Genomic DNA, 23,486 nt, shown 5'->3' with positions numbered 1-23,486 from the left:
GAAACTGGGATTTAGACTCCACACCTAAACATCCCCTCGTATGCCAAATAAAGATTCCATGGTAGCCTGGGGAGACAGCACTTTAGCACATCTGCAGCCATCCTCAGGAATACAGACGTTGGTTTCTGGTTAGTTAAACAGGGTGAACTGGGGGCAGAGGGTAAGGAAGGGAAAGCATAGTTAAACCAGTCCTGGGTGATTATTTTGGTCTTTGTCTCTGGGGGAGTGCTGGAGAAGCTGTTTTCCCTCAGTTTTCCATGGGAATCGAACCAGAACCAGCTGCCTGGTGGTGGTCTGTTGGGCTTTTAGGTTGTTCCCTAAGACGATGGCTTTGTTTGTTTGAGGGAAACTTTGCCCTCTGACACAAGACATCCTTCTCCGAGTCCAAGCTGACTAAAGAGTAACTGCAGCAGGAATGGCTCAGGAGGGCTGGGCACCCAATTTTTAGTTGCTTTGCAGGCCCAGTAAAAGCACCTTTCTGGTTGCCTCTTACACCTCTGGAATAACTAAATATACAGGGAAAGAACGCTGAACCCCACCTCATCTCCTCATTACACCCTGGGAGCTCCTTCCCCTCCCTAATACCTCCCACAGCCGTTCTTCTTTGGGGACAATTAACAGTCAGTTTGTGCTGAGATCTTCTCTCTAGGGACAGAGGAACTCTGGACCAGTTCTAACCAAATCAAGGCACCTGTACAGTGGAGCCTCATTCATCTTGCCTAACCTTTGCCCAACGAACTCCTACTTGAGGTTTCATGCATACGAATTGCATCCCATGCACATTCGTACAGCTATGAGACAGTAACTATGGATGTGTGCACCTCTCTCCCCAGAAGTCTGCTGGGTCACAATCCCTCATTTCTCTGCGATTAGCCCACTGTCATTACCATGAACTCCTCCCATACACCTGAATTCTAGAAAACTGACATTTTTAATCATGTGCCTGTACTTGAACCGTCTTAACAGGTGGTTTAACCATCTACCCTCTCCATTCAACACTTTGCTTTGCCACTTTACTTTGCTAAAATGTTTTCATTTGCTTCTTCATTGGACATGTTGAGAATCCTAGATTTTCACCTCTGAGACCACACACCAATAACATATCTGTGTACTTGTCTTACACATCTGTATAGGAACATCATTTGTGCTAAGGAATGGGCTCATCCTGTAGGTAAAATTTCCCACCTTGGTTGTTAGTTTATGTTAGCATGGATATTTTTCTAACTTCATGTCCATCTGGAGGTACTTTCGTTTGTGCTAGTAGAGAGGCTTGAACTCACGGTCAAGGTGTTGTCCGTCAGCATTTTTGCTCAGACTTAGTGCTCTACCGCTTGAACCACATCTCCATTTCCAGCTTTTTGATAGTTAATTGGAGGTGAGAGTCTAATGGACTTTTCTACCCAGACTGACTTTGACCTATGACTCACAAAACTCAGCCTCCTAAGTAGCTTGGATTACAGGAGTGAGTCGCTGGCAGGTGGCTAGAGGTGTTTTTTCAAATGGATGCTTAGAGTGCCCAGGTATAGATATTAAACACGGATAATTTTGTTTAAGCTTCCCTCTGTTGTCAGACAGTAAGGTTGTTGGCAATCTCAGGTCTTTGCTAGTACTGTACCGTCATGACTGGCGGTCTGAGAGGCTTTCAGGGTACCAAGAACTCTGCTACTGCTGGCTTTGTATCCTGTCACTAGATCTTGATGGCAGACACAGGCACAGACAGGCAGTCTTCCCAGAGGTCTCTCTCTTCTTCCATCTCATTAACGCAGCTGACCATGGGAGTCACTGAGGCTGACTTTGGGACTCTGCCCGTCTGAATGGTCTAAATACCTGTTTGTTTGCCTTGAGCTCTAGCCATCCGGTCACGGCAGTGGCTTATCTCTGCTTTGGGGCCCTCTCTTATCCCTTTCCTCTCTTTCCTTAAGAGGGCAGATCCCTCGGGGCCACTTGAGGCCGGGCGCAGATTTGTCTATCCATTCTGTGGCCCTAGAAGCAGATTAGGGATCTTAGTGGCTTGATTTCCCAGGCGAGGCTGACATACGTGTGGTCCAGTGAAATGTAGCCAGCAACTTTCTCTCCAGCGTCTGTTTTGACTTTCCCACGTCTGTTGGCTGCCAGATCTCGACCTTCCATCCCCAGGGTGGAATAAGTCTTACCCTGGAAGGGCCGAGTTGATGGATTCCTTCCCGCAGTATGCGGCGCCAAAGGCCTGCCTCTGTGAATTCCATATTTCTGGTCATCTTTTCCTGCACATCAAGGTTGGTTTCTGACATCAGCTAATTCTCCTGATGCATATGGACCCAGAAATCGTGTGCATGGCTTCTGGGGTTATCTGTTGCTACAGAGAGAGGGGAGAAGCAAGCAGGCAGGGTGGACAAACAAACTTCGCCCTTGTTGGAAGGGGCCAAGGTTCCATGGTGACCACACTTGGTCATCGTGACTCGCCCTCGTCTCTGTAGAATGGCTTAATGAGGCTTATGTCACAAGCAGTCTTCCCTCCTGGAGGTGTCTGTCTGGATGACTTTGGGGAAGGTATGCGAGTATGAAGTCATCACCAGCATTGAGGTGAGCATGTCTTCACCCAGCAGGTGTCCTCCTCCTCCACTGCCCTAGTTTCTGATGTAAGTTTTGCTCGTCTCGAATTTCATGCAAGTGGAATCATACAGTATGTAGTCATACTTGTCTGGCTGCTTTTCCTGAGCCAAGTAATGGCATTAGAAATCCATGCCTCCTGCTCGCAGTGGTCTTTCTTTTTATTCAGCGTGCTATTCCATGAGTTGGTGTCCTGGCGCCACCCCCTGCTCCACCCCCCCCCTCCCGTGTCTGTGCGCACCAGTGGGTGGACACCAGGCCTCCACATGTTGAGGCTATGATAGATAAAGCTGCGCACACACTTCATGCTCTGCGTGGATATGTTTTCATCTCATCTGGATAAATGCCTAAAGGTGAAAGTGAATGGTAAGTGCGTATTTGTGAGAAGAGTGATGAGAGGAGTGGCACCGTTAGGTGCATTGTACATATTGGATGGCGGCCCCTCTGTACAACTACTTAAAGATGAAAGAGAAAATACACTGCTGGGCAAAGAAGAAAAGTGTATGTTGAACAAATATACATGCATACATTTATATTATTTGCAATTCTGTCATTTTCATTCAGTGGTTTGTGCTTGCTAGACAGGCATTTCACCACTGGAACCAGACCCCTGGCCCTTTGTGCTTTAGTTATTTTTTGAATAAGGCCTTGTTTTTTGCCTTCGTCAGGCTAGCCAACAATTTTCCTTTTTATCCATGCCATACAATTGGGATGGCAGGGGTATACCACTGTGCCCAGCTTTTTATTATTTGAAATGGGGTCTTGTGAACCTTTTGCTTGGGCTGGCCTCTTGATTTCAGCTTTTTTTTTTTTTTTTGAATTGTGAAAATACCATACAGAGGGGTTACAAATACATGGGCAAGATAATGAGTACATTTCTTATCAAGCATTGTTGCCCCCTCCTTTGTTTCCCCTTCCCATCCCTTCCCATCCCCCCTCCCCAGCCAAAGTTGTAAAGTTCGTTTTTCAACCTAACGACTTGTACATCTCATTGTTGCAATGACCTGTATCCCTGTTTAAACAGTTTGTTTTTGCCCTTCCCCTCCACAAATTATACCAACATCAAATACAGTGAGAGCAGGGTACTGTGGGGGAGGGTTCAGCTTCTTGAGTGGCTAGGATTACAGGTGTGAGCCACCTCACCCTTTCACTTTCTGAGAAACTGCTGAGCTGTTTTCCAAATCATCTGTGCCCTTTTATGTCCCCTAGTAATGTCTGCGGTTCCTTTTGTTCCATATCATGGCAAGTACTCCGTGATGTTGTTAGCTTCATTCTAGCGGTTGAAGCTGTCCTTCCTACTCCTTTCCTTTTGTTTTGTATTTCGTTTTTATCTATCATTTTTCTTTGTATTTTGAGATGCGAGTGGGTTTGTAAGAGTTGCACAGGTAGCCTGGGGCCGCCCCCGCGACCACTGGGCTACTGCTAATGCGGTCCCTCCCACCCACGACTGATTTTGCCCTCCAGGAGCCTTTGACTCTGTCCGGAGATATTTCTGGTTGTCTTGTCTTGTGGTGCAGGGGATGCTTCTGGCACCTAGCGAGTAGGCCAGCGATACTAATGACACCTTATAATGCGCAAACAGCCCCCGCAGCAAAGGATCATCCACTCCAAAATGTCAGTAGGGCTAAGGGCAGGAAACCTTGCCCTTTGTGTTTATGTCAGGTATAAACATGCTGCATTTGTCAAAGCTAAGACACTGGCACTGGCGTTGCTCCAAAGCTATTAACCAGACAACAGATTTGACTTGGATTTCGTGTCTTTCCATTGATGATTTCTTTTTTTCTGTTCCAGTATCTAATACTTGGTACCACATCACATTTAGTTGTTAAAATCTGTGATGAGTTCTTGGCCTATCTTTGTCTTTCATGACCTGGACAGTTTCAAAGAATAACGATCAAGTGTATTGTAGAATATCTTTCTAGATGTGTTTATCTGATATTTTCTCATACTTAGTCTGAGGTTATAGAATTTTAGAATGTGTTCCTCAGAGGTGATAGGCCATTCTGGTGGCATGATATCAGGAGTTTCATGATGTCGATATCACTTGTTGGTGATGCTAACCTTGATCACATGGTTCAGGCCTAGCTCAACCCATGTTTTCCTGAAGACTTGTAATGTACAAAGTTTATTCTTGTGATTCTTATAAACACAGGTGTGTGCACAAATACACATGTGCATGTATGTGTGAAGTTAAAATCTTCTATACTTATTAAAATATAGGAATTCTATTGAAATTTAGCTTCTATATTATACAATCTACCACCTTAAAGTATACAATTTGATTATCTTTAATGCAGTCACAGAATTGCATAACAGCTCCACAGTGATTTAAAAATTTTTTTTTACCTCAATGAATTTTACTCTTTTTTTTTTTTTGCCAGTCCTGGGGCCTGAACTCAGGGCCAGGGCACTGTCCCTGAGTTTCTTTTGCTCAAGGCTAGCACTCTTATCACTCTATCACTTGAGCCACAGCGCTCCTTCTGGCTTTTGCTGTTTATTTGGTACTGAAGAATCGAACCCAGGACTTTATACATGCTAGGCAAGCACTTTACCACTATACCACATTCCCAGCCCTACCTCAGTGAATTTTAAAATACTTTTGTCATCTCAAAAAAAATCTTGATTTCATTAGCAGTCACTGCCCATTTGTCCTCAGCATCGGGAGACCACAAAACTACTTTCTGTCTCCATTTCTTTTCCTTTTCTAATAATCATGCGGTGGGTGGTCTTCTGTGACGTTTAGTCCGCATGCTGACTCGAGTGTCACCCCTGGTGTGGAATGTTTCCAGTACCTCATTCTCTTACTGAGGAATAAATTCCCGTAGGTACATATATTCTGTTTGTTTACCACTCACCATGGATACATATTTAGGTTATGTGAAACTTTTGTCTGTTATGAATGATGCTGCTGGGGCCATTTGTGAACATTTTCAAAGATTATGCTGTTTGTCTCATTTCTGAGTATATGAGTTACTTATATATTACATATATGAGGTATGTGCCATATATAATCTGTGGCTTGTCTTTTGGTTTTCTTATTGGTGTGATTTGAGGAGCAAAATTTTTAATTTTGATGAAGTCTAATTTAGTTACCTTTTTAATGTTTTATGTATTTTGAAGCCTCAGAAAAATTTCTAATATAAGGTCACAGTTTTTAAAATTTCTTCCTTTATTGTTTTCAGAAAGCTTTATGTTTTAGCTCTTCAATTTGTAGTATATTTTGGGTTAATGTGTGTGGTATGAGATAAGAGTTAAGAGTTGGGTGTCAGTGGTTCACACCTGTAATCCTAGCTACTCTGGAAGCTAAGATCTGAGGATTGTGGTTCAAAGCCAGCCTGGACAGAAAAGTCTTATCTCTTATCTCCAATAAACTATTCAGAAAAGCCAGAAGTGGTGCTGTGGCTCAAGTAGTAGAGCACTAGCTTTGAACCCAAAGAGGCTCAGGGACAATACCTAGGCCCCAAGTTCAAGTCCTAGGTCTAGCCCCCCCCCCCCAAAAAAAAGAGGTAAGGCAGATGAATATATTTCTTTGTTTGTTTGTTGATCATGGGGCTTGAACTATGGGCCTGGGCGCTGTCCCTCAGCTCTTCAGCTAAAGGCAAGTGCTCTACCACTTCAGCCACAGCGCCACTTCTTGTTTCTGAGTGGTTTATTGGAGATCAGAGTCTCACAGAGTTTCCAGCCCAGGCTGGCTTTGAACCTTGATCCTCAGATCTCAGCCTTCTGAGTAACTAGGATGACATGCGTGAGCCACCAATGTCTGGCTTGTTTTTTGTTTGTTTGGTTTATTTTTTAGCTCCATTTTTTGGAAAGCTTAACCTTCCCTCTTTTACCTTTATTTTAAAAAAACCAAACACTTGGTGATATACATGAATCTGTTTCTGGACTCCTACTGTGATTTAGGCATGCTTCTCTTTAGCTTCGTGGGTTTGCTCTGTGTAGTTTGAAGCTCTCTTATTTGGTGCATAGACCCTAGGATTATTGTGTCTTCTTTGTGAATTTATCCCTTTACCATTATGAAGCAACTCTATCCTGGTGATACTCTCGTCTAAAATCTATTTTGTTGGATGCTAATATAGCTACTCGAGTGTTCCTTTAACTGTTTTAAGCTTGAAGTATCTTCTGTCACCATTTGCACCTTTATGTTGAAAGTATGTTTTCGTTTCATCAGCATATAGTTGGGTGCTGCTTTGTATCCACTCTGCCAGTCCTTGTCTCTAAGCTAGGGGGCTTAGGGCAGCTGTACTTACCGTGATTATTGGTGTGGTTAGCTTTAAATCTCCATGCATGCTTTCTGTTTAGCACATGGTTTGCCTCTCGTAATTTACCTGCCTTCTCTTGGATCAGTTAAGTATTTTTTCTGTTTTCATTTTGTCTCTTTAAAATAGCTGATCAGCTGTAATTAGTTGTTTTTTGTTGTAGTGATTGCCTTAGTGTTTGTAGTGTGTATGTTTAACCCATCACAGTCTGCCTTCTAGTGATAGTCTACCACTTCATGTAGAAGAAAGAGTCTTACAAAAGAATGCTTCCATTTCCAGCTCCTAAGATTATGCTGTTTTGGTTCCCATTTTACTTTATATGTTATAAATCTACAATGCATAATTATTGTTACTTAACACAATTCTTAAAGAGATTAAAAATAATAAGGTATACATCTACCCATGTATTTCCCATCCTGACAGCTCAATATTCCTTTCTGTAAGTTCATGTTTTTGTATCATTTTCTTCCTGTCTGTAGGATTTCCTTTGTCATTTCCAGTAGTTCAGATCTGCTTGTGTTGGTTCTTTGTTAAGTGAGTATTTATTTTTTATTCCCTAGGCCCATCCTGGGGCTTGAACTCAGGCCCTGGGCACTGTCCCTGAGCCTTTTTGTGTTCAAGGCTGGCTCTCTATCACTTGAGCCGCAGTGCCACTTTTGGCTATTTCTGAGTGGTTTATTGGAGATAAGAGTCTCACGGACTTTCCTGCCCAGGCTGGCTTCAAACCCCGATCCTCAGGTCTCAGCCTTCTGAGTAGCTAGGGTTCTAGGTATGAGCCACTGGTGCCCAGCTACTCCCTCTTGTTTTCATGTGGTCTCTGCCATCTAGCCTGGCAGGCCAGCTCCTTTGGAGACCTGCCTCTTCCAAGGGTCCTTCACCTTTGCCCTCTGGGATAGCAGACAAGGTCTTAGCTGTCCTCATCAGTAGACCCTAGCACTCCGAGCTTGTGTGCAGCTGCGGCCTGTGTCACTTGGTCCTAAAGTGACAGTCATATGTTCACTCTCGATGGTTCAAGATGGCACCTTAATGCACATCATCCCTTGTTGCCAGCCTCTGTATCAGGGCTTGGATCCTCAGATACCCACTGTTCTTCCTCAAGTCACTTCCGTCACTTCTGTCACTTGGCCTTAACAAACACTGCCCATATCTTCTCTGACTCAATCAAAACTAGCATGGTGTTTATGGGGGTTCTTAAACATCTAATAGGAAAGGGAAAATGCTCAAGTTAAAAAATAAAATCAAGCCGGGCACTGGTGGCTCACGCCTGTAATCCTAGCTACTCAGAAGTCTGAGATCTGAGGATCACCGTTCAAAGCCAGCCCAGGTAGGAAAGTCCATGAGACTCTTATCTTCAATAAACCACTAGAAAACTGGAAGTGGCACTGTGGCTCAAGCGGTAGAGCACTCGCCTTGAGCTGAAGAGCTGAGAGATAGTCCCAAACCCAGAGTTCAAGCCCCACAACCGCCTTAAATAGATAGATAAATAAATAAATAAAATCATGTAGGCTCTTATAATCTTTAGTTCCTCATTTCCCAGCCATTGAGTAGACCCAACAGTCTCCCTCTTCTTTTTGTTTTACTGGTTGTTTAATGTCTAGGCCTGAAGAATTGGCCAGCAAAGCAGTGGGCACTTGAATCCCTGATGTCTGCCAGGTTGGAAGATATGGTCCCCATTCTGGTGGGCACTTGATTCACACCGGAGCATCCCCCCCACCCTCTGGACAGAGTGGCTTTCTTTCCTGCATTCCAGGGTTAGTTACGTTGATGCTGTAGCACAGCGCCTCTAACTGGGCATCTGTCAGCATCTCCAATAACCATGTGGACTGCTTCTTTCTCCATAGTAAGATAAATGCCAGAGGACTGCTCGATATCTTCAGGACTTCAGCAGCAACGAACAGGACTTACGAACAGTAATGGAGATCATGGTCAGGTTGTCAGAAGATGCAGGTTTATATAATTACTATAAAATTTTACTTTTTGCTTGTGCATTTCTTTGGTCTTGAAGTAGGGGTTACTGGGGCTTAAACTCAGGGCTTGATCACTGATCTTTAGCTTTTTTGCTCAAGGCTGGTACTCTACCACTTGAGCCACAGCTCTACTTCCCACCTTTTGGTGGTTAATTGGAGGTAAGTATCTCCTTGACTTTCCTGCCTGGGCTGGCTTTGAACTATGATCGTCAGATCTCAGCCTCTTCAGTAGCTAGGATGACAGGTATGAGCCGCCAGCACCTTGTGTATTTCTAAAAAATTATATACCACTGGTGCTTGCTCAATTTTCAAAACCTGTCTATTAATCACCTTTAAGCATGGTCTTGCCATGAATGGTCTTTGTCATGAAGAATGGGCATCTTATTTGAAAGTGACTCAAATTGTACTTATTTTTGGAAAATTAGAATGACTAATGGCTACGAATGCCATTTGCTCTGGCAGTTAGGCCTTTTGTGTTTCTTGAGTTTTGCCAGACTCTGGGTTGCTACGAAATCCCTAATCAGAATCGGCCTTTTGGATGGGAACAATCCCAGACATTAGTTTTTTCTCACCTATGATCTCTGTGTGCTAATCTTGATTTTGCCTTTTCTCTTTCTACCTCTTCATGATTGCGGTTCTAGATGGAAAGCACATTGGTGCATGGCAGACATGAGGCTACTGTGTGCCTCCCTGCCTCTTCCCCCCGCCTCCCCGACACAGTGGAGACAAGGAAGATGAATGATGGTGGGCCTGCCGGTGCTGACAGCCGCCCCGCTGACCCCCTCCCTGCACTCTTAATGAGTGGAGAGCAGCTCTAGAAAGTTCTGGAAATCTTAGGCCTTCGAATTTGATGATTCTAACTGAAAACAGAAAAATAAGCCTTCCATATAGCTCCCATATTAGTTTAAAATATTCATGTGACTATGACACAACGCTTTTAAAAAGGCCCAAGTGGATGTTTCGAGTCTTTAAATGGATTCTCTTTGTGAATGAATCTCCATTTACAGTGCTGCGGCAATTATATATTTGTGTTAAACTTAATGTGGTATATTGGAGCTAGAGCCGCTCTTTTGTTTAATGCTTTGCCTGAGAAATAATTGGGATGCATGGATTGTGGGGGAGTGCATTTATGAAAGAATTATTTATAATGTATACATTCTGGCTGGAATTTAAATAAGCACAACCCATAGGTCTGGCACATAAGCCATTAGTTGTAATGGCTTTTGGACGCTGGCCCAGCGTGCAGACTTCTTGCTCCTTCTCCGATTTATATATGGCTTCTTATAATAGAGTTGTCATTCTCTCTTCTTTTTATGTTTTTATATTGCTGAATAGCTTATTAGCTTTTTAAGCCTGTCTGTAGCATAAATACTCTAAATGGGAAATGATTTTTAAACTGCATTTGTCTAATTTTCTTGATGAAGTATTTTAGTAAGCAAAGCTAGAAACTATCAGTGTGTACTATATAAGATGCTTCACTTACTCTTAAAGTAATTCTTTCTCTATTTTTCATTGCTGTAGAGCCCACAGTGAGGACCGAGCTGCTGGAGCAGATTCCTCCCATCACCGTTTTCCTACAAGAAAACAGATTGGATTTCCCCGCCATGCTCTCCGACTACCTCATACCTGTCATTGTGGGGGAACTCACAGATTCCAGCAATAGGTGTGAACATGGTTGCCTAAGACCCTTAGTAAATTCTCTTTCGTCATATTTTACTGGTCATCTTGATTCAGAATGCACTCTCTTTAGAGTCACTTGGCTGGGGTGAAGTTCCTCCGGGGCCATGGGAAGATAAGCAACCTTCATTCTTTCTCTTTCTCCTCAGGAGATTTCTCTTCTAAGTTTTCCTAATGGAAATACTCAAATGCCTTAGACAGTCTTAGAGTGAGAGCAATGCCCTCAGCCTTTCACCACTGACATCTGACTGGTCGGCTTTACTCCTTCCCCCCCATCACTTCAACTTTGAGCATGGCGCTCAAAGAAATAAAGACTCCTTTGGGAAAGTAGAATATCATTATTCAATTGTAAAAAATATCAGTAGTTACTTGCTTATGAGAAAACTGGGATCGTGACAAAGTGTTACCTAATAGTCTCACTTTCTCTCCCAGGCGGTCGGTCTTGTCTCATCCTGACGGCCAGGATTCTAGGCGTGGACTCTACACCCAGCTGACAATGTGATTTTTGTAGATGGTCTGTCCTCATGTTGACTTTGGTTGATACAATTCTTCAATCTCTTAAGCTGTCATGGTTGCCCTCATACATAGTTATGTTCATGTGTGTGGCGGGGGGGGGGCTTTGGGGGCTCTGTATCTCTTGAGGAAACCAGGCTATTAGTCCTGTAGTATCTTTCCCACCTCTAGTGTTCAGATGTTCCTTTCTTCTAGGTATTTTCTAGAAGCTAGTAGGTAAGTCTAGAGGCTTGATAAGATGCAGACTCTTTCCATATGGGCTCAATCAGGAACACAAAGCTCCAGCATTTCCAGTGTAGAGCTTGGTGATTATGCAGGTGTTATCAGTCTGGCCCATTGCCCTGAAGATCTATGACTTTTCACCTGTGAGCAACCTTAGCAAGTCTTGCCCAGGCCTTGTGTGGTCCTACAGGTCATACACTCCTGACAGTTTAACCCTGTCTGTATTACTTCTTGGTGTAGTGGCTGGAACTCTTCTGTAAAGAACTTCCCCTAGTCAGGCACCAGTAGGTCACACCTGTAATCCTAGATACTCAGGAGGCTGAGACCTAAGGATCGCAGTTCAAAGCCAGCCCTGGCAGGAAAGTCCATGAGACTCTTATCTCCAATGAACCACCATAAAACCAGAAGTTAAGCTATGGCTCTGAGTTCAAGCCCCAGGACCAAGAAAGGGAAAAAGAAAATTCCTATAATTATTTGGTAACCTGAAATGTCTATACAGAAATTTACTCTCTCTGCCTATAAGTTTGCAGACTAATTAGCAGATGTCCTAATCTACAAAGGTTTTAAAATTTGTTGATTTTAACATTACTGTGAAATCCTGAATTTCAACATACATTAGTATACCTCCATCCACTGCAGACACTGCTCCTTTGGGGTAAGTGGTTCCAACCTTGGCCAATAGAGCCCTTCAAGGAGGCCCCAGACTGTTTCTGATGAGATCCAGCAGAGCTGGCCACTCCTCCAAAGCCCAGGTTCCTTCCAGGCTTCGAGGAGGAGACAGCTGTGAGCCGCCCCGGGCCACAGGCTCCTGGCTGTGAAGCCTATCCTGGCTTCTAGTGGCAGAGCTAGTTCCCTTTGGACAAGGTCCTTCCTAAATTCATACTCATAGTTAGAAGTGTATTTGTATTTTTGTAATCGCACACAGTACAAATCTTACTTCTTAATGACATTAACACGTGCTTATTCAAAACCTCCATAATATTGCTACAGTATAATAGGATTACCAGTGCAGTCTAAGACGGCTTGAAATCCTTACTGCTAGCCCACATCAGTTGAGACACAGTCACACTTAAAATCTCTTAAATTCTTCTTTTGTGGTTAAGCCCCCAACTTCATACATAGTTCTGTGCGTGTGCGTGCGTGCGTGAGTGTGTGTGTGTATGTGTGTGTGTGTGTGTGTGTGTGTGTAGGGGTAAGGATTGAACCCAAGGTCTGCATATGTGAGTCAAGTTTTCCCCACCAAATTATATTCCCAGCCATTTTCCTTGCTGAGTTGCCCATGCTGGTCTTGAATTTTTGGTCCTTCTACCTTTGCCCTGCCTTCTGAGTAGTCAGCATTACAGGTGTGAAGCACCATGTCTGGCTCTTGTTCTCCAAACTGCCTTAAACTCTTGGGCTCAAGTGATCCTCTTGCCTTAGCCTCGTGAATAGCTACAGCTGTATGCTACTGCACCAATGAGGTTTTCTTTTTCTTCCTTTTCTTTTTTATTTTTTGGCTGCATGTGGGGCTTGAACTCAGGGCTTGGGTGCTTTCCCTGATCTTTTTTTGACCAAGGCTAGTGCTCTATCACTTTGAGCCACAGCACCACTTCCGTTTTTCTGGTGGTTAATTGTAGATAAGAGTCTCACCAGGATTTTTCTACCTGGGCTGGCTTTGAGCTGTGATCTTCAGATTTCAGCCTCCCAAGTAGCTGGGATTACAGGTGTAGGCCACTAGCACCCAGCTACGTTTGTTTATTTTTAAGAATAGCTCTAGTTTTTACATTTTGGTTTCAAATATATACTAAATTTCAAAGTTAAAATGCTTTTTAGCATATATTCATGGAAGACTGACATTTCTCCTCCCTCCACCATACCCCTGGCCTCTCAATCTGTTCTCTCCCTCTCTTCGAGCTACCATATCTTTTAGGCTTTGACTACTCTTCCATTTCAGTGTGTTCCTGTGTTCCGTGGCTGGTCCATCCTTCTCTGCATGGCAAGTGCCCTGCTGCCCCGCTCTGCTCCTCCCTGCCCTGTCCCCTGCTCTTCCCTGTCTCCCTCCTGCTTGCTGCTCCTCCCTCTTCTCCCTTGGACACATCGGTGGGCCTTTCTCCTCTCCCCATGGTCCCTCCCCCCCCCCCCCCCCAGTGGGGAAGGGAGCATGGTGTACTGGACTTGTGGTTCTTTCTAATCTTTTGTCACTTTAAAATGGCAGAATAGTCTTACATCATTTCTGTTCATGCCAGGGTGTTAATTTTTAATAACTGGCCATGTTTTCATTATCATTATTTTCAAGACATTATAAATTTCTACTGTGCGTTTCTCTGATCCAGTGTGTGTGGAAGAGCAGACGCTCATTTGTAACTGTTAAACAGTGTGACAGGACTCAATGGAGTTTTTCAAATAAGGAAAAAGTCGTCCTGTTTCTCCTCTCCTAACATGGGCGTTTTGATTGTTTTTGCATTTTCCTCTCTGGATGCTTGCTTTTCCCCTCATGTGGGTCTCATCATAATACCATGTCATTTCTTCCGTTGGATCATTTATTTTGACAGTTTCTGAGTGCCCGCCAAGAGCAGAGCCCAGAGCGCTGTGCCTGTGGCTGGAGCTGAGCAGGACTGCCTCCGACCTCACAGCGCCCTGCGGGCCCCAGACGTTTTCCTGGGCTTCTTCGTAATCGTCAGGATTCAGTTTGGTGCTCGCGTTCTTAGCGTTTCTTGGCTCTGTTTTGTGCGAAGGATGTCCTTTCATCATCCCACTCACTCTTTCTCCTTTGATACACTCTTGAAAATGAGATCATATTGGGTCCAGGGCTTTGACATTTTCTCCATCTGCGTTATCTCTTGTTGTCATTTATTTTGAAAGTGCTGTGGCCTCGCTCGCAGGCCCCGTGCGGCATGGAGCACAGCTCTGTGCGTGCGTACTGAGGAGGCGTGTCTACAGCTCGCCCTCCACGTCAGCCCGGGTGGCCTCCGTGTGGACCTGCAGCCCACCCACCCCTGTGCTCGCCCTCCTGGGCTCCCTGCCGCCCGCCGTGTCCGGAGCTGCTCGGTCTCTGAGCCCCTGCAGCTGGCCTTCCTCCCTGACCACTGCTTTCTCTCTTGTCCTCCTCATCTGCTCTGGCCTTCTTGCCCCCAGAGGCCTTTGGCTCCTCAGCCCCATTGCAGGCCTGCGTTGGCTTCCTCTTCTGCCTCCTGTGTAGCACCATCCCTCCCATGCCTGTGCTCGCCAGTGCTGCCCTGGCCCGGCCCGGCCCGGCCCATCCTCCACTCCCGGATGGGGAGAGAGTCCCATCGCACATTGATTGGTGCCATCGCAAATTTATGGGTTCCAATCGTGGCTGGACTTGCAGCTCCGCTGGCAATCCTTTTCCTTGTCCTCATCGGCGGCGTTCCCCATTATCCTCGGCGGCTCCCGCAGACCGTTGCCACTTCCATCAGGCCCCTCACCTCACCCTGCCTCGCGCTGAGCAAGTGACCTTGGCTTTTACTTCGCAGAGGAAATAAAGGCCTTCAATCTTCATCCCCTTCCGCAGTGCACAGGACCATCGTTGGTTTTATTCCATTTACTCCAGCTGCAACCTGGGAACCATTGGTATTCTTCCCTTCCACCTCCTTTGTGCAGTTCCACCCAGGCCACGGCTCCCATGTCTATCTTAAACGCCCCAGACGCCCCCTCTCATCACTCCCTCCACCACTGCTCCCAGAGAAAGTCCATCCTACTGCGCCCCAGAGACCCAGCTGAGTCCTGTGGCTGTCCTGTTGCACCGAGTCCACCAGGGGCCCTGCTGGACTCCACGCCCCCCCCCCCCCCCCCGCTGGAACCTGATCCTCTTAGTGCCTCCTCCCCCACCATGTCTGTCATCAGCACCACCTGCCAACCCTTGGGGCATGCGCAGTACACGCCGGCTGTAAAGAAGTCTTGAAGCGTGGGGATTGTAGCTCAGTGGAGATTGCTTTGGCTTTGATGGGAGGTCTGGCACGTGTTCCTGGGCATCAGCAGGCTGGAGGGAGACTTCATGAGCACTGGCGTGCAGGTTGGGCACATGTCCTCTGAGATGGAGGTGATACTGGATTCTTATGGAGCTGCTGCCACCACTCACAAACACTCTTCCTAGAGCTGCTGTTGGACAGCGGGTTCCATGCTCTAGGCCTAGTGGGGGTGTCATTCTGCCTGCCAGCCCAGGAAGCAGGGAGGCTGCTCATTCATTTGTTCTTGTCTCTGAGGTCAGGAGACTCAGATGCAGGACGTGGCTTGTGTCTCGATGTGGGACTGGGTTCCTGAGCCTTCCCCGATGTCTGTGTGTGATCATCGTGCCCTTCCTCCATTCCAGTCCCCTGACTGAGGAGTGAGTCGTTCTTGCTTCCCTGTGTGGCCTGGCCTGGGGCTGATACCTGGTGGTGTGTTGCTGAGGATTGACACGGATGTGAGGTCTCAGCCTCTTGCTTACCTCCTCAGTGGTCCTGTGCTCCGGTGCTCCGCCTCTGCCCACCAGCTCTCCCTTTGCTCTCTGGCCCTGTCTTCCTCGTGTCGTTGCCCTTTCCCACTGGCCCATGCTTCAGTCTAGAGATCTGGGGCTCTCCCCTGTGTCTCTGCTCTTCGTCCTTGACCCAGAGTGCCTTGCCCTTTGCTCCCCAGGGCCAAGTTCCTTGCAGGAGGAACTGGGGCAGTGATCTGGGACCTGACCACATTGACTTATTATAAATTCCATGCTTTTATTTTCACAGAGTTTCAATTTTAGCAGTATCTTAAAATGCTTACACAAGAGAGGACTGTGTAATAAGCACCCAGACACTCCTACTTGTGCTTGCCACTGTCCCGTTTGCAATTTTGCCTGGTACCTTTCTACTTCTGCCTTATATTAGAGCGGTGATTGTAAGTGCTCAGGGCTCTCCCCTGGGGGAGGAACTACCCCTTTCATGTCAGCCCACTTGTGGAAGTGCTGCGAAGTCAGGCCCCACCTCCTTCAGGGGATTTCCCCTCATGGCGGTGTCCGCGCTGGCGCTGGCGCTGGCGCTGGCGCTTCCCCAGTGAAGCTGGCGGTTGCCTGGGCAGTTCATACTCACTTTTGGTTCCTGTGGTCTTCCTGAGTGATGGCCATCTGCTCTCTTTGGCACCATCTCAGCCCACTTCTGTGTCTGCTCACGCCAGGAGCTTCTTGTCTGCGCTTGGCCTGGGGACCAGCTAAGGTTTCACACTGTCCCTCGCTGAGACAGCATGACTGTCCCTCCTCTGACTTCTTAGCCTTTGATGGCTCCTACAGGGGCCTTGAGAACCTTCCCAGCCTGAATCAGACCCCCCCCCCGGGTCCTCACCCTCTTCCTCTGCCCACCGCCCTCCCCTCCTCCCCACACCTCTGCCCTCCTTGGCACTTTCTTCTCTGCCCAAGCTCCCCCTTGCTGCTGTCATGTGATAACAACAGACAGGTGTTGTCTTGCAACTCTGGTGCTGAAGTATGGAACTAAGTGGTGCCAGGGCTGGACTCTGCCTGGAGGCACTAGCAGAGGCTCTTTCCTCATCTCTTCTGGCTTCTGCGGCCATGGCCACACCAGTGGACTCTTGCAGCTTTCACCCACAGTCGGCATCTTCTCTCCGTCACATTCTCCTTTGTCTTCCTCACGTTGGGGCACTTCTGATGGCACGCAGGCTCACCCTGTTCCTCCGGAACCCTCACCACCCTCAGTCACACCTGTGAAGACCCTTTTCCAAAGACCGCTGCTGTGTTACTCAGCTTTCTGTCCCTGTGTCAAAACACCCAAGGGGCAGAATCACCTTTTAAGGAGGAAAGGTGGCGTGGTGGTGTACTTGGCTCGTGGTTTCGGCTCCTGGTTGGCTGGCTGTATTGCGAGGGCCTGTGGGGAGGCACACCATGACAGCAGTGACTGTGTGCAGAGCAGAGCTGGTGGCCAGAAAGTCACCCCTAGTCCCTTCAAAGGCACGCTCCCACAGACCTCACTTCTGCTTCTTCCTGTCTACCAGAGGTTCTGCTGTCTTCCACAGAACCACAGACCAGAGGTTCTGCCGTCTTCCACAGAACCACAGACTAGGGGTTCTTCCATCTTTCGTCGTCCATAGATCCGCAGTTGGGACCAAGCCATCCACATGTGGACCTGTGGGTCACTCCACGTGCGTCCGTCTTCTCAGATTCTCAGGCTGTGGTGTGAGGGCACCTCCCGGGGAGCCCACTCAGCCCACTGCCCCTGGCAGGCCCAGTCTGTGGACATCTGGCTGGACCTGTGTGACCTGTCCCATACCCCACTGCCCTCTGCACAGGTACATCCCCTGGGTGTGCTGTGGCCCCTTCCCCGGGAAACAGTCAAGCAGCGTGGCAGCTTGGGTTTGTATCTCCACGACTCCGCTCGTCTCGTGTTCTCACTTCTGACACTTGCAGATCCTCAGTGGGAGTGTGACACCTGCCATCATCAGAGACATTAGCTTCTTCAGGCTTGGCCCAGACCTGTCACCCACGCTGGGTAATATTGCCAGAGGATCAGAGACAGCTGGAGGCCTCTTCCCTCTAGGCTGGGCTGTTGTAATTATTCCCTTGCTGACCTCCCTGCCTCCCATCGCCTGCCGTTCACTCAGAATCCTGCTGGCAGAAACATCTTTCTGACACACTGTTTTCCTGATCCTCCATCAGGTTAGAAGCCCAGGTGTCACTCACGGTTCAGTATGGCCACTGCCACACAGGAACCTCCTACACCCTGCTGCCAACTGGCCATGGGCGTCTGTGTGCTGACCTCTGGACCCATTTCTGTGTTCCCATCCCAGATGAGCTACGTATTCCATTATGTTTGCTGCACGGCAGAATGTTGTATGCCTCCATTTCCCTAAAGTATCCCTAGCTCCTTGTGACCCAGCGGAGTTCCAGCACTGACTCACTCCATTGCAGACAGCAAAGGCCACACGCGTCTCCGCGCCTGTCAGCCGAGGCGCTGTCCTCACCATGTCGGGCCCTGCTGAGGCATGGCTTTCTTGGCCCCTTCCTGCGGCCTTCCATTGCACCAGGTGTGGTGCACAGGGGAGGCATAGGAAACCTTGGCCGTGCTAGGTAACAGGACGAGACACTGTGCTTCTGGGGCATGCCCGTGTGCAGTTGGGAGGGCGCCGCGGCATTCGTCCACTCAGCAGATCTCAGTAGATAAAAAGTCGCGTGTCACACGCTCTGGGGCCCTGAGAGGGTGGGCTGGAAGAGGGACAGACCAGGCCCAGTTTCTGTCCTCCAAGTCCCCCCTCTGCAGTGGGGGGTAGATGGCAGTTGTAAAGTGTACATAGATATAAATATACATACTTACATAAATACACATAAATCTGTATGTACAGGTGTCCGGGTAAGAGCCGAGGAACGGTTTAGGACACTAAGTGGAGATCACAGAGCTGCCTAAGTGGAATCTGGGGAGGCGGGGATTGGAGCTGAGAGGGGAGGAAAGGTAGCAGTATGAGTTAGGATGTGAGACCTCAGGAAGGAGGCCCACCGAGGAAGGACAGAAAGCCATGAGGGCCCAGGAGAGAGAGAATCTGCTCAGAAGAGCACTTGTGTTTATTTTGTGATTAATCTTTTGCCTTTTCTTCTCCAGGTTAGAAAATCCAGTTGGGAAGCGCTCTTGATTCTTCTGGAACAAGATCTCATTCTCCAGCATGATCTGGAAAACAAAGTGTGTCAGATTCTGTTGGAGCTGTTGGCCCCAGACAGTGACGACGAATACAGCGCCGAAGCCATGAGTGTCAGTCTGCCCGCAAACTCCTGCCCGGTATGTGGGACTGAATTACGCCAAGCTTCAATTTGGGCCCACACTGTTCCCTTGAGCAAGGTATTGGCGGCTCCACAAACCACCCTGAGCCTGTGTGGAAGCAGCCATCCTTAGAGAGCATTGCTTCAAGGAGGCAAAGCTCGAGGACTCAGAGGGCTGTGGGCAGCTGGGTTAGGTCTCTGCCAGGTGGAAGGCTGACTCCCGGGGTGCCAGGAGGCTCGTGACCCTCCTCAGAGAGAAGCATGGGATGTGCAATCACTTTATGTGGTACTTGGACGGACCGTTAAAAATTAAGTAGGCCTATGGGTCTCTTCTATAAATTAGGCATGCAGTCAGTGCTGAGTGCAGCCATGACAATGCTGACAGCCATTTGGGGAAGCTTCCTAGTGAGAGCATGTGTGCTCCTGTACACAGTACAGGAAGTGCTGTCAGTGGTCAGCAGCCATTACCCGTAGCCTTGGGTGTGTGGATCCACACTCTCTGTTACCAGATTGATGGAACCCAACTTAGTCCTCACACCTGGAACCTAGTTTGCAGCAACCTATGAGCCTGTGCCAGTTTGAACTGCCCTTCCCAGATACCCCGGCCTGCCCTTCTACCTCCTCTGATCTCAGGCAAAGGCCATCATGTCTTTATCTACTGCTTCTGCATTGACCCACACGAATGCCGCTCGGTCCTTTCTGTTTGTGCTGCTCTGAGGCTACCCAGCGGCTGAGGAAATTCTGGTATATAACTTACTTAGGAGTACACTAAAAGGTAGAAGACAATCTTTTTCTTGTTTAGAAAAGAATAATGTTGGAGAAAGAACTATTTTCTTTTCCAAAGTATAAAACCATTACACACCACTAAGCTAAACAATTATATTACAGTATGAGAACATTTGGCAATTATTCTTCATTTATGTAAAAGTTTTCTTCAACTATGCGTTAAAGGTCTGGCTTTTTAAGCTAATTTAATTTTTGCATATTCCATATGTTTATAAGATGAATCAGGGTGAAGAATAATTGATTATTAAAATTCAAATTCTCCAGGGTTCTTTTATGAATTTCAAGTTTCTCTACATGAAATTAAATTTATTTTGCAAAATGAACCTGGATAATAGCATTTAGTTGGGGCATTTGGCAGTTGAGCAGTGAACTTTGCTAAGTAGATCTTTTTCATTTAGAAGTTGGTTAGCTAAATTTCCAAGGTTACAACTGACAACCCAGTACACTGTCCCCGAAGAGTAAGCGCTCTGTGGGAATTACACCGATGGCATGTCGCACCATTTCTTTGTTTTGTTTCCAAACTCTGTTCTTGTGAACAATATCCTTTTTTCTGTTTTCTTGCTGCTGGTGGTGGTGATGGTGGAAATACTTGGAGAATATAACAAGCATTCCAAATCCAATCTTGACAAACCACTTGCAAAACATTAGTTCACATGAATTGCTTTTTTTAATTCACTGTCAGTCGCTGGCTCCTGGCTGAATACACACTTCACCCTGGTCCCAGGGCCCGGGATGGTCCGGAGCAACCTCAGCCAGGTGCAGGCCTTCCTCCTCACGTGTGTTTCTATGGGACTGCTGTATCTTTTCCCCTGCAGCCCCCGTGGGAGCAGGGTGTAGGCTCAGAGCTGGAGGTCCCGAGGCTCCGGGCACCAGAGATTGGAGCACCAGCAGAGCTGACCTCTTCCCAGCTGGGAAGTGGAAAGAAGTGTGGGTTCCGTTTTCTTGACAAAGAGGAGGCCATGTGTTTGCTTCAGGAGAGTGTGTTCTACCTGGGTCTGTGAGTGGCCCTCACACCGCAGCCCCAAGATGTTGCTTGGAGGGAGATTTGGTATTTGGGACCCGTTGGCCCAAAGTGCTGGATGAGGAAGGCAGCGGCTTGAGCTGGGCAGTGTCCTGGGTGCTCAGGTTTTCTCTGGAGCACCCTGGCATGAGCCCTGCTCCGTCTGTGTGCCCATCACCCCACACCCGGCCTCCGGAGGCGCGACAACTGTCACACGGACAGAGGTATGGCGGTGTCTTCATTAGAGTCAGAATCCGAGCTCGGGCTCTCGCGCAGGCATGGTGGGCACTGTCATGGCAGCTGCAGCAGCGCTTCCGTGCGTCCCTGCCGGCCCAGGGAACCACCCTGCTTTTCCACACATGCGCACACTGTCCTCGAGAGGTCTCTCTGGATAGTCCAAGCCACGTGTGTGATTCCCACTCTTGGACATTCTCCTCCGGCGTCATCTTTCACGGGCAGTCGAGGAGAGAAGCTGTTTATTTCCCTCCCGCAGGATGGCAAGCTCCTTGACCACAGCCATGGCGTCTGCTCCGTTAGCAACCAGCACAGTGCCAGGCCCAGAGTTGGTACTGAGTAAATGTTAGTTGTTGGCTGAATGGATTGGTAAAAACGGCAAGAGCTGGATCTTGTAATTATATCTAGACAGGATAAACAGGCCACTGGAGACCAATTATAATTCCTCTTGCTTGCAGGGAGGCCATTAGCATTCTGAGATTATAACTAATTGTCAGAAGCCCATTTTTCTCTCTCAACACATTTTCACATTAAGGCTTCCTCATTTTTTGTCGTCATTCCCATTTTTAAGCTCATTTTTATTTGTGCATTTATTTTAAAAGAACGTGATGGCTGTGTACTGTAAAGAATAGTTCCTTCCAAGCAACTGAGTGCGGCCCTCCCTCCGTCCCCGCGTTCCCAGGGTCACAGGACGTCATTCCCTGCCATCCGTGGGCTGACTTTTAATGATTCCGGGCTTGTTTTATACCGGGTGGTAATAAGGTCATGTGGGTGTGGCAGATGGGCCAGGGCGGGTCCCAGTGCCAGGAGCTCTGTAGTTGCCTGTTACCCTGGAGACAGAAGCCTTGCACCCTCATTTACTATGGCTGGCACTTTGTACAACTCGACCAGTGGCAGATCAGAAATATGTGCTTTTAAATCTGAAGATAAGGCTTTTCCTTACGTGTGTTATGGGGCTAGTACCCCTCCCCTCACCCCAATTAGTTTTTCTCATCTTGTCTGTTCATGGGCAGATTCCAGACACAGGGATGGGGGTCCCTACCAAGGGTCATTTCCTTCTGTAGCACGGCAGCGCTGTGGACGCACTGAGCTACAGGCATCCAAGACAGGAAGTCCATCGCCTGTCATCTTCCTAACCTCCTTTCGCTCTTGTTTTGGGGAGGGACATTTTGTTTTGTTTTGTGCTGGTCCTGAGCTTGAACTCGTCTGTGCAGTGTCCCTGAGCTTTTTTTTTTTTTTTTCTCAAGGCAGTGCTTTCCACTAGAGCCACAGCTCTGCTTCTGGCTTTTTTGGTAGTTAATTGGAGATAAGAGTCTCACAGACTTTCTTACGTAACTGGGCTGGCTTCATATTGCAAGCCTCAGATCTCAGCCTCCTGAGTAGCTAGGATTATAGGCATGAGCCACCAGTGCCTGGAGCAGGGGGCGTGGGGACTTAAATTTGTGTGTGTGGAGACAGCTCTTCATTTTGTATGAAATTGGTGTGTGTGGAGACAGCTGTTCATTTTGTATTAGTTTCGAACTTGTAGAGAAGTTACCGGAATCTGTAATGTGTACTTTCTGTGTACCCTTTATTCAGCTTCTCAGGACTTGGTGTTCCACATCCTTTCTTCTTATTGTTCCTTTCTCCTCCTCTCTACCCCTCCCCCCGATTTCTGAGCCACTTGTGAATACATTGGAAACATTGTGCCCCCTTTACATCTAAATACTTCAGTGTGCATATCCTAAAAATAAGGAAATTCCCTTGTATGCAACCATATAGCATAAAGATCAAAATCAGGAAATTTAATACTGATGCAGCCAGATGCCAGCAGCTCATGTCTATAATCCTAGCTACTCAAGAGGCTAAGACCTGAAAATCCGGGTTCGGAGACAGCCCGGGAAGACAAACCCATGAGACTCCTTGCTCCGATTAAGCATCATAAAGCAGGAGCTGTAAGTGTTGCTCAAGTATAGAGTGCCAGCTATAAGCAAAAAAAGCTGAGCAACACAGGGAGCCCTGAGTTCAAACATGGGTACTGGCACAAAAAAAAAATTAAAACACTGGTATAGATATGGTTCATCCACAGTGACAGCATTCTGACCTGTTGTCCTTGGTCAGAAGGATTCAGGTTGGAATTCTACTGCATCCCATTGTCTATCTCTGGTCCCTGGGGCCATTCAAAGTCTGAATTTGCTAACACTATCTTCGTAGAGTGTCATTTAATTTGACTGCTGGTTTCTTGGGTTTGGGTACCAGGGATATCATAGAAATGTTCTCAGTGTGTTATGGTGGAAGGCATGCGACTTCCTGACCAGCAGTGTCAGGTGGTGATGTAGGACCCGGATCTGTGGCTGCCTCCGCTGCAGCTTCTAGAAGGCTTTCTCCTTGGAACCAGAAGGAGCGTTACCTGAGACTGGGGGAGAAGGTTTCCACAACCTTTCCCCCACGATGTTTGTGCCTCTTGATGATTCCAGCCGGCATTCTCCTGCCAAGTGTCCTTTCTCCATTATTAGCCAACAGTTCGTTGAAGATTTTTCACATCTGTATTC

At 47.3% G+C, this 23,486-nt stretch overlaps 1 protein-coding gene across 9 annotated transcripts in view; it reads left to right on the top strand.

Moving 5' to 3' along the window:
* The window catches only part of LOC138805304 (serine/threonine-protein phosphatase 4 regulatory subunit 1-like), a 73,645-nt gene that overhangs the window by 26,040 nt on the left and 24,119 nt on the right, over nt 1-23,486 (top strand). For 6 of the 9 annotated variants that reach the window (XM_069990066.1, XM_069990063.1, XM_069990061.1 and 3 more), the window contains exon 3: nt 18,781-18,954. In XM_069990066.1, coding sequence (XP_069846167.1) covers nt 18,781-18,954 — 174 coding nt within the window. Of the gene's footprint in view, nt 1-8,446; nt 8,600-8,689; nt 8,796-9,082; nt 9,560-9,985; nt 10,479-18,780; nt 18,955-23,486 lie in introns of those variants that run through there. The other 3 variants (XM_069990068.1, XM_069990070.1, XM_069990069.1) reach the window with 3 other exon arrangements.

This window comes from Dipodomys merriami, unplaced genomic scaffold (assembly GCF_024711535.1).
Source record: "Dipodomys merriami isolate MVZ:Mamm:240054 unplaced genomic scaffold, mDipMer1.0.p SCAF_39, whole genome shotgun sequence".
Lineage (NCBI taxonomy): Eukaryota > Metazoa > Chordata > Mammalia > Rodentia > Heteromyidae > Dipodomys > Dipodomys merriami.
Note: the sequence above shows the minus strand (reverse complement) of the source record. Positions and strands in the feature narration are given on the sequence as shown.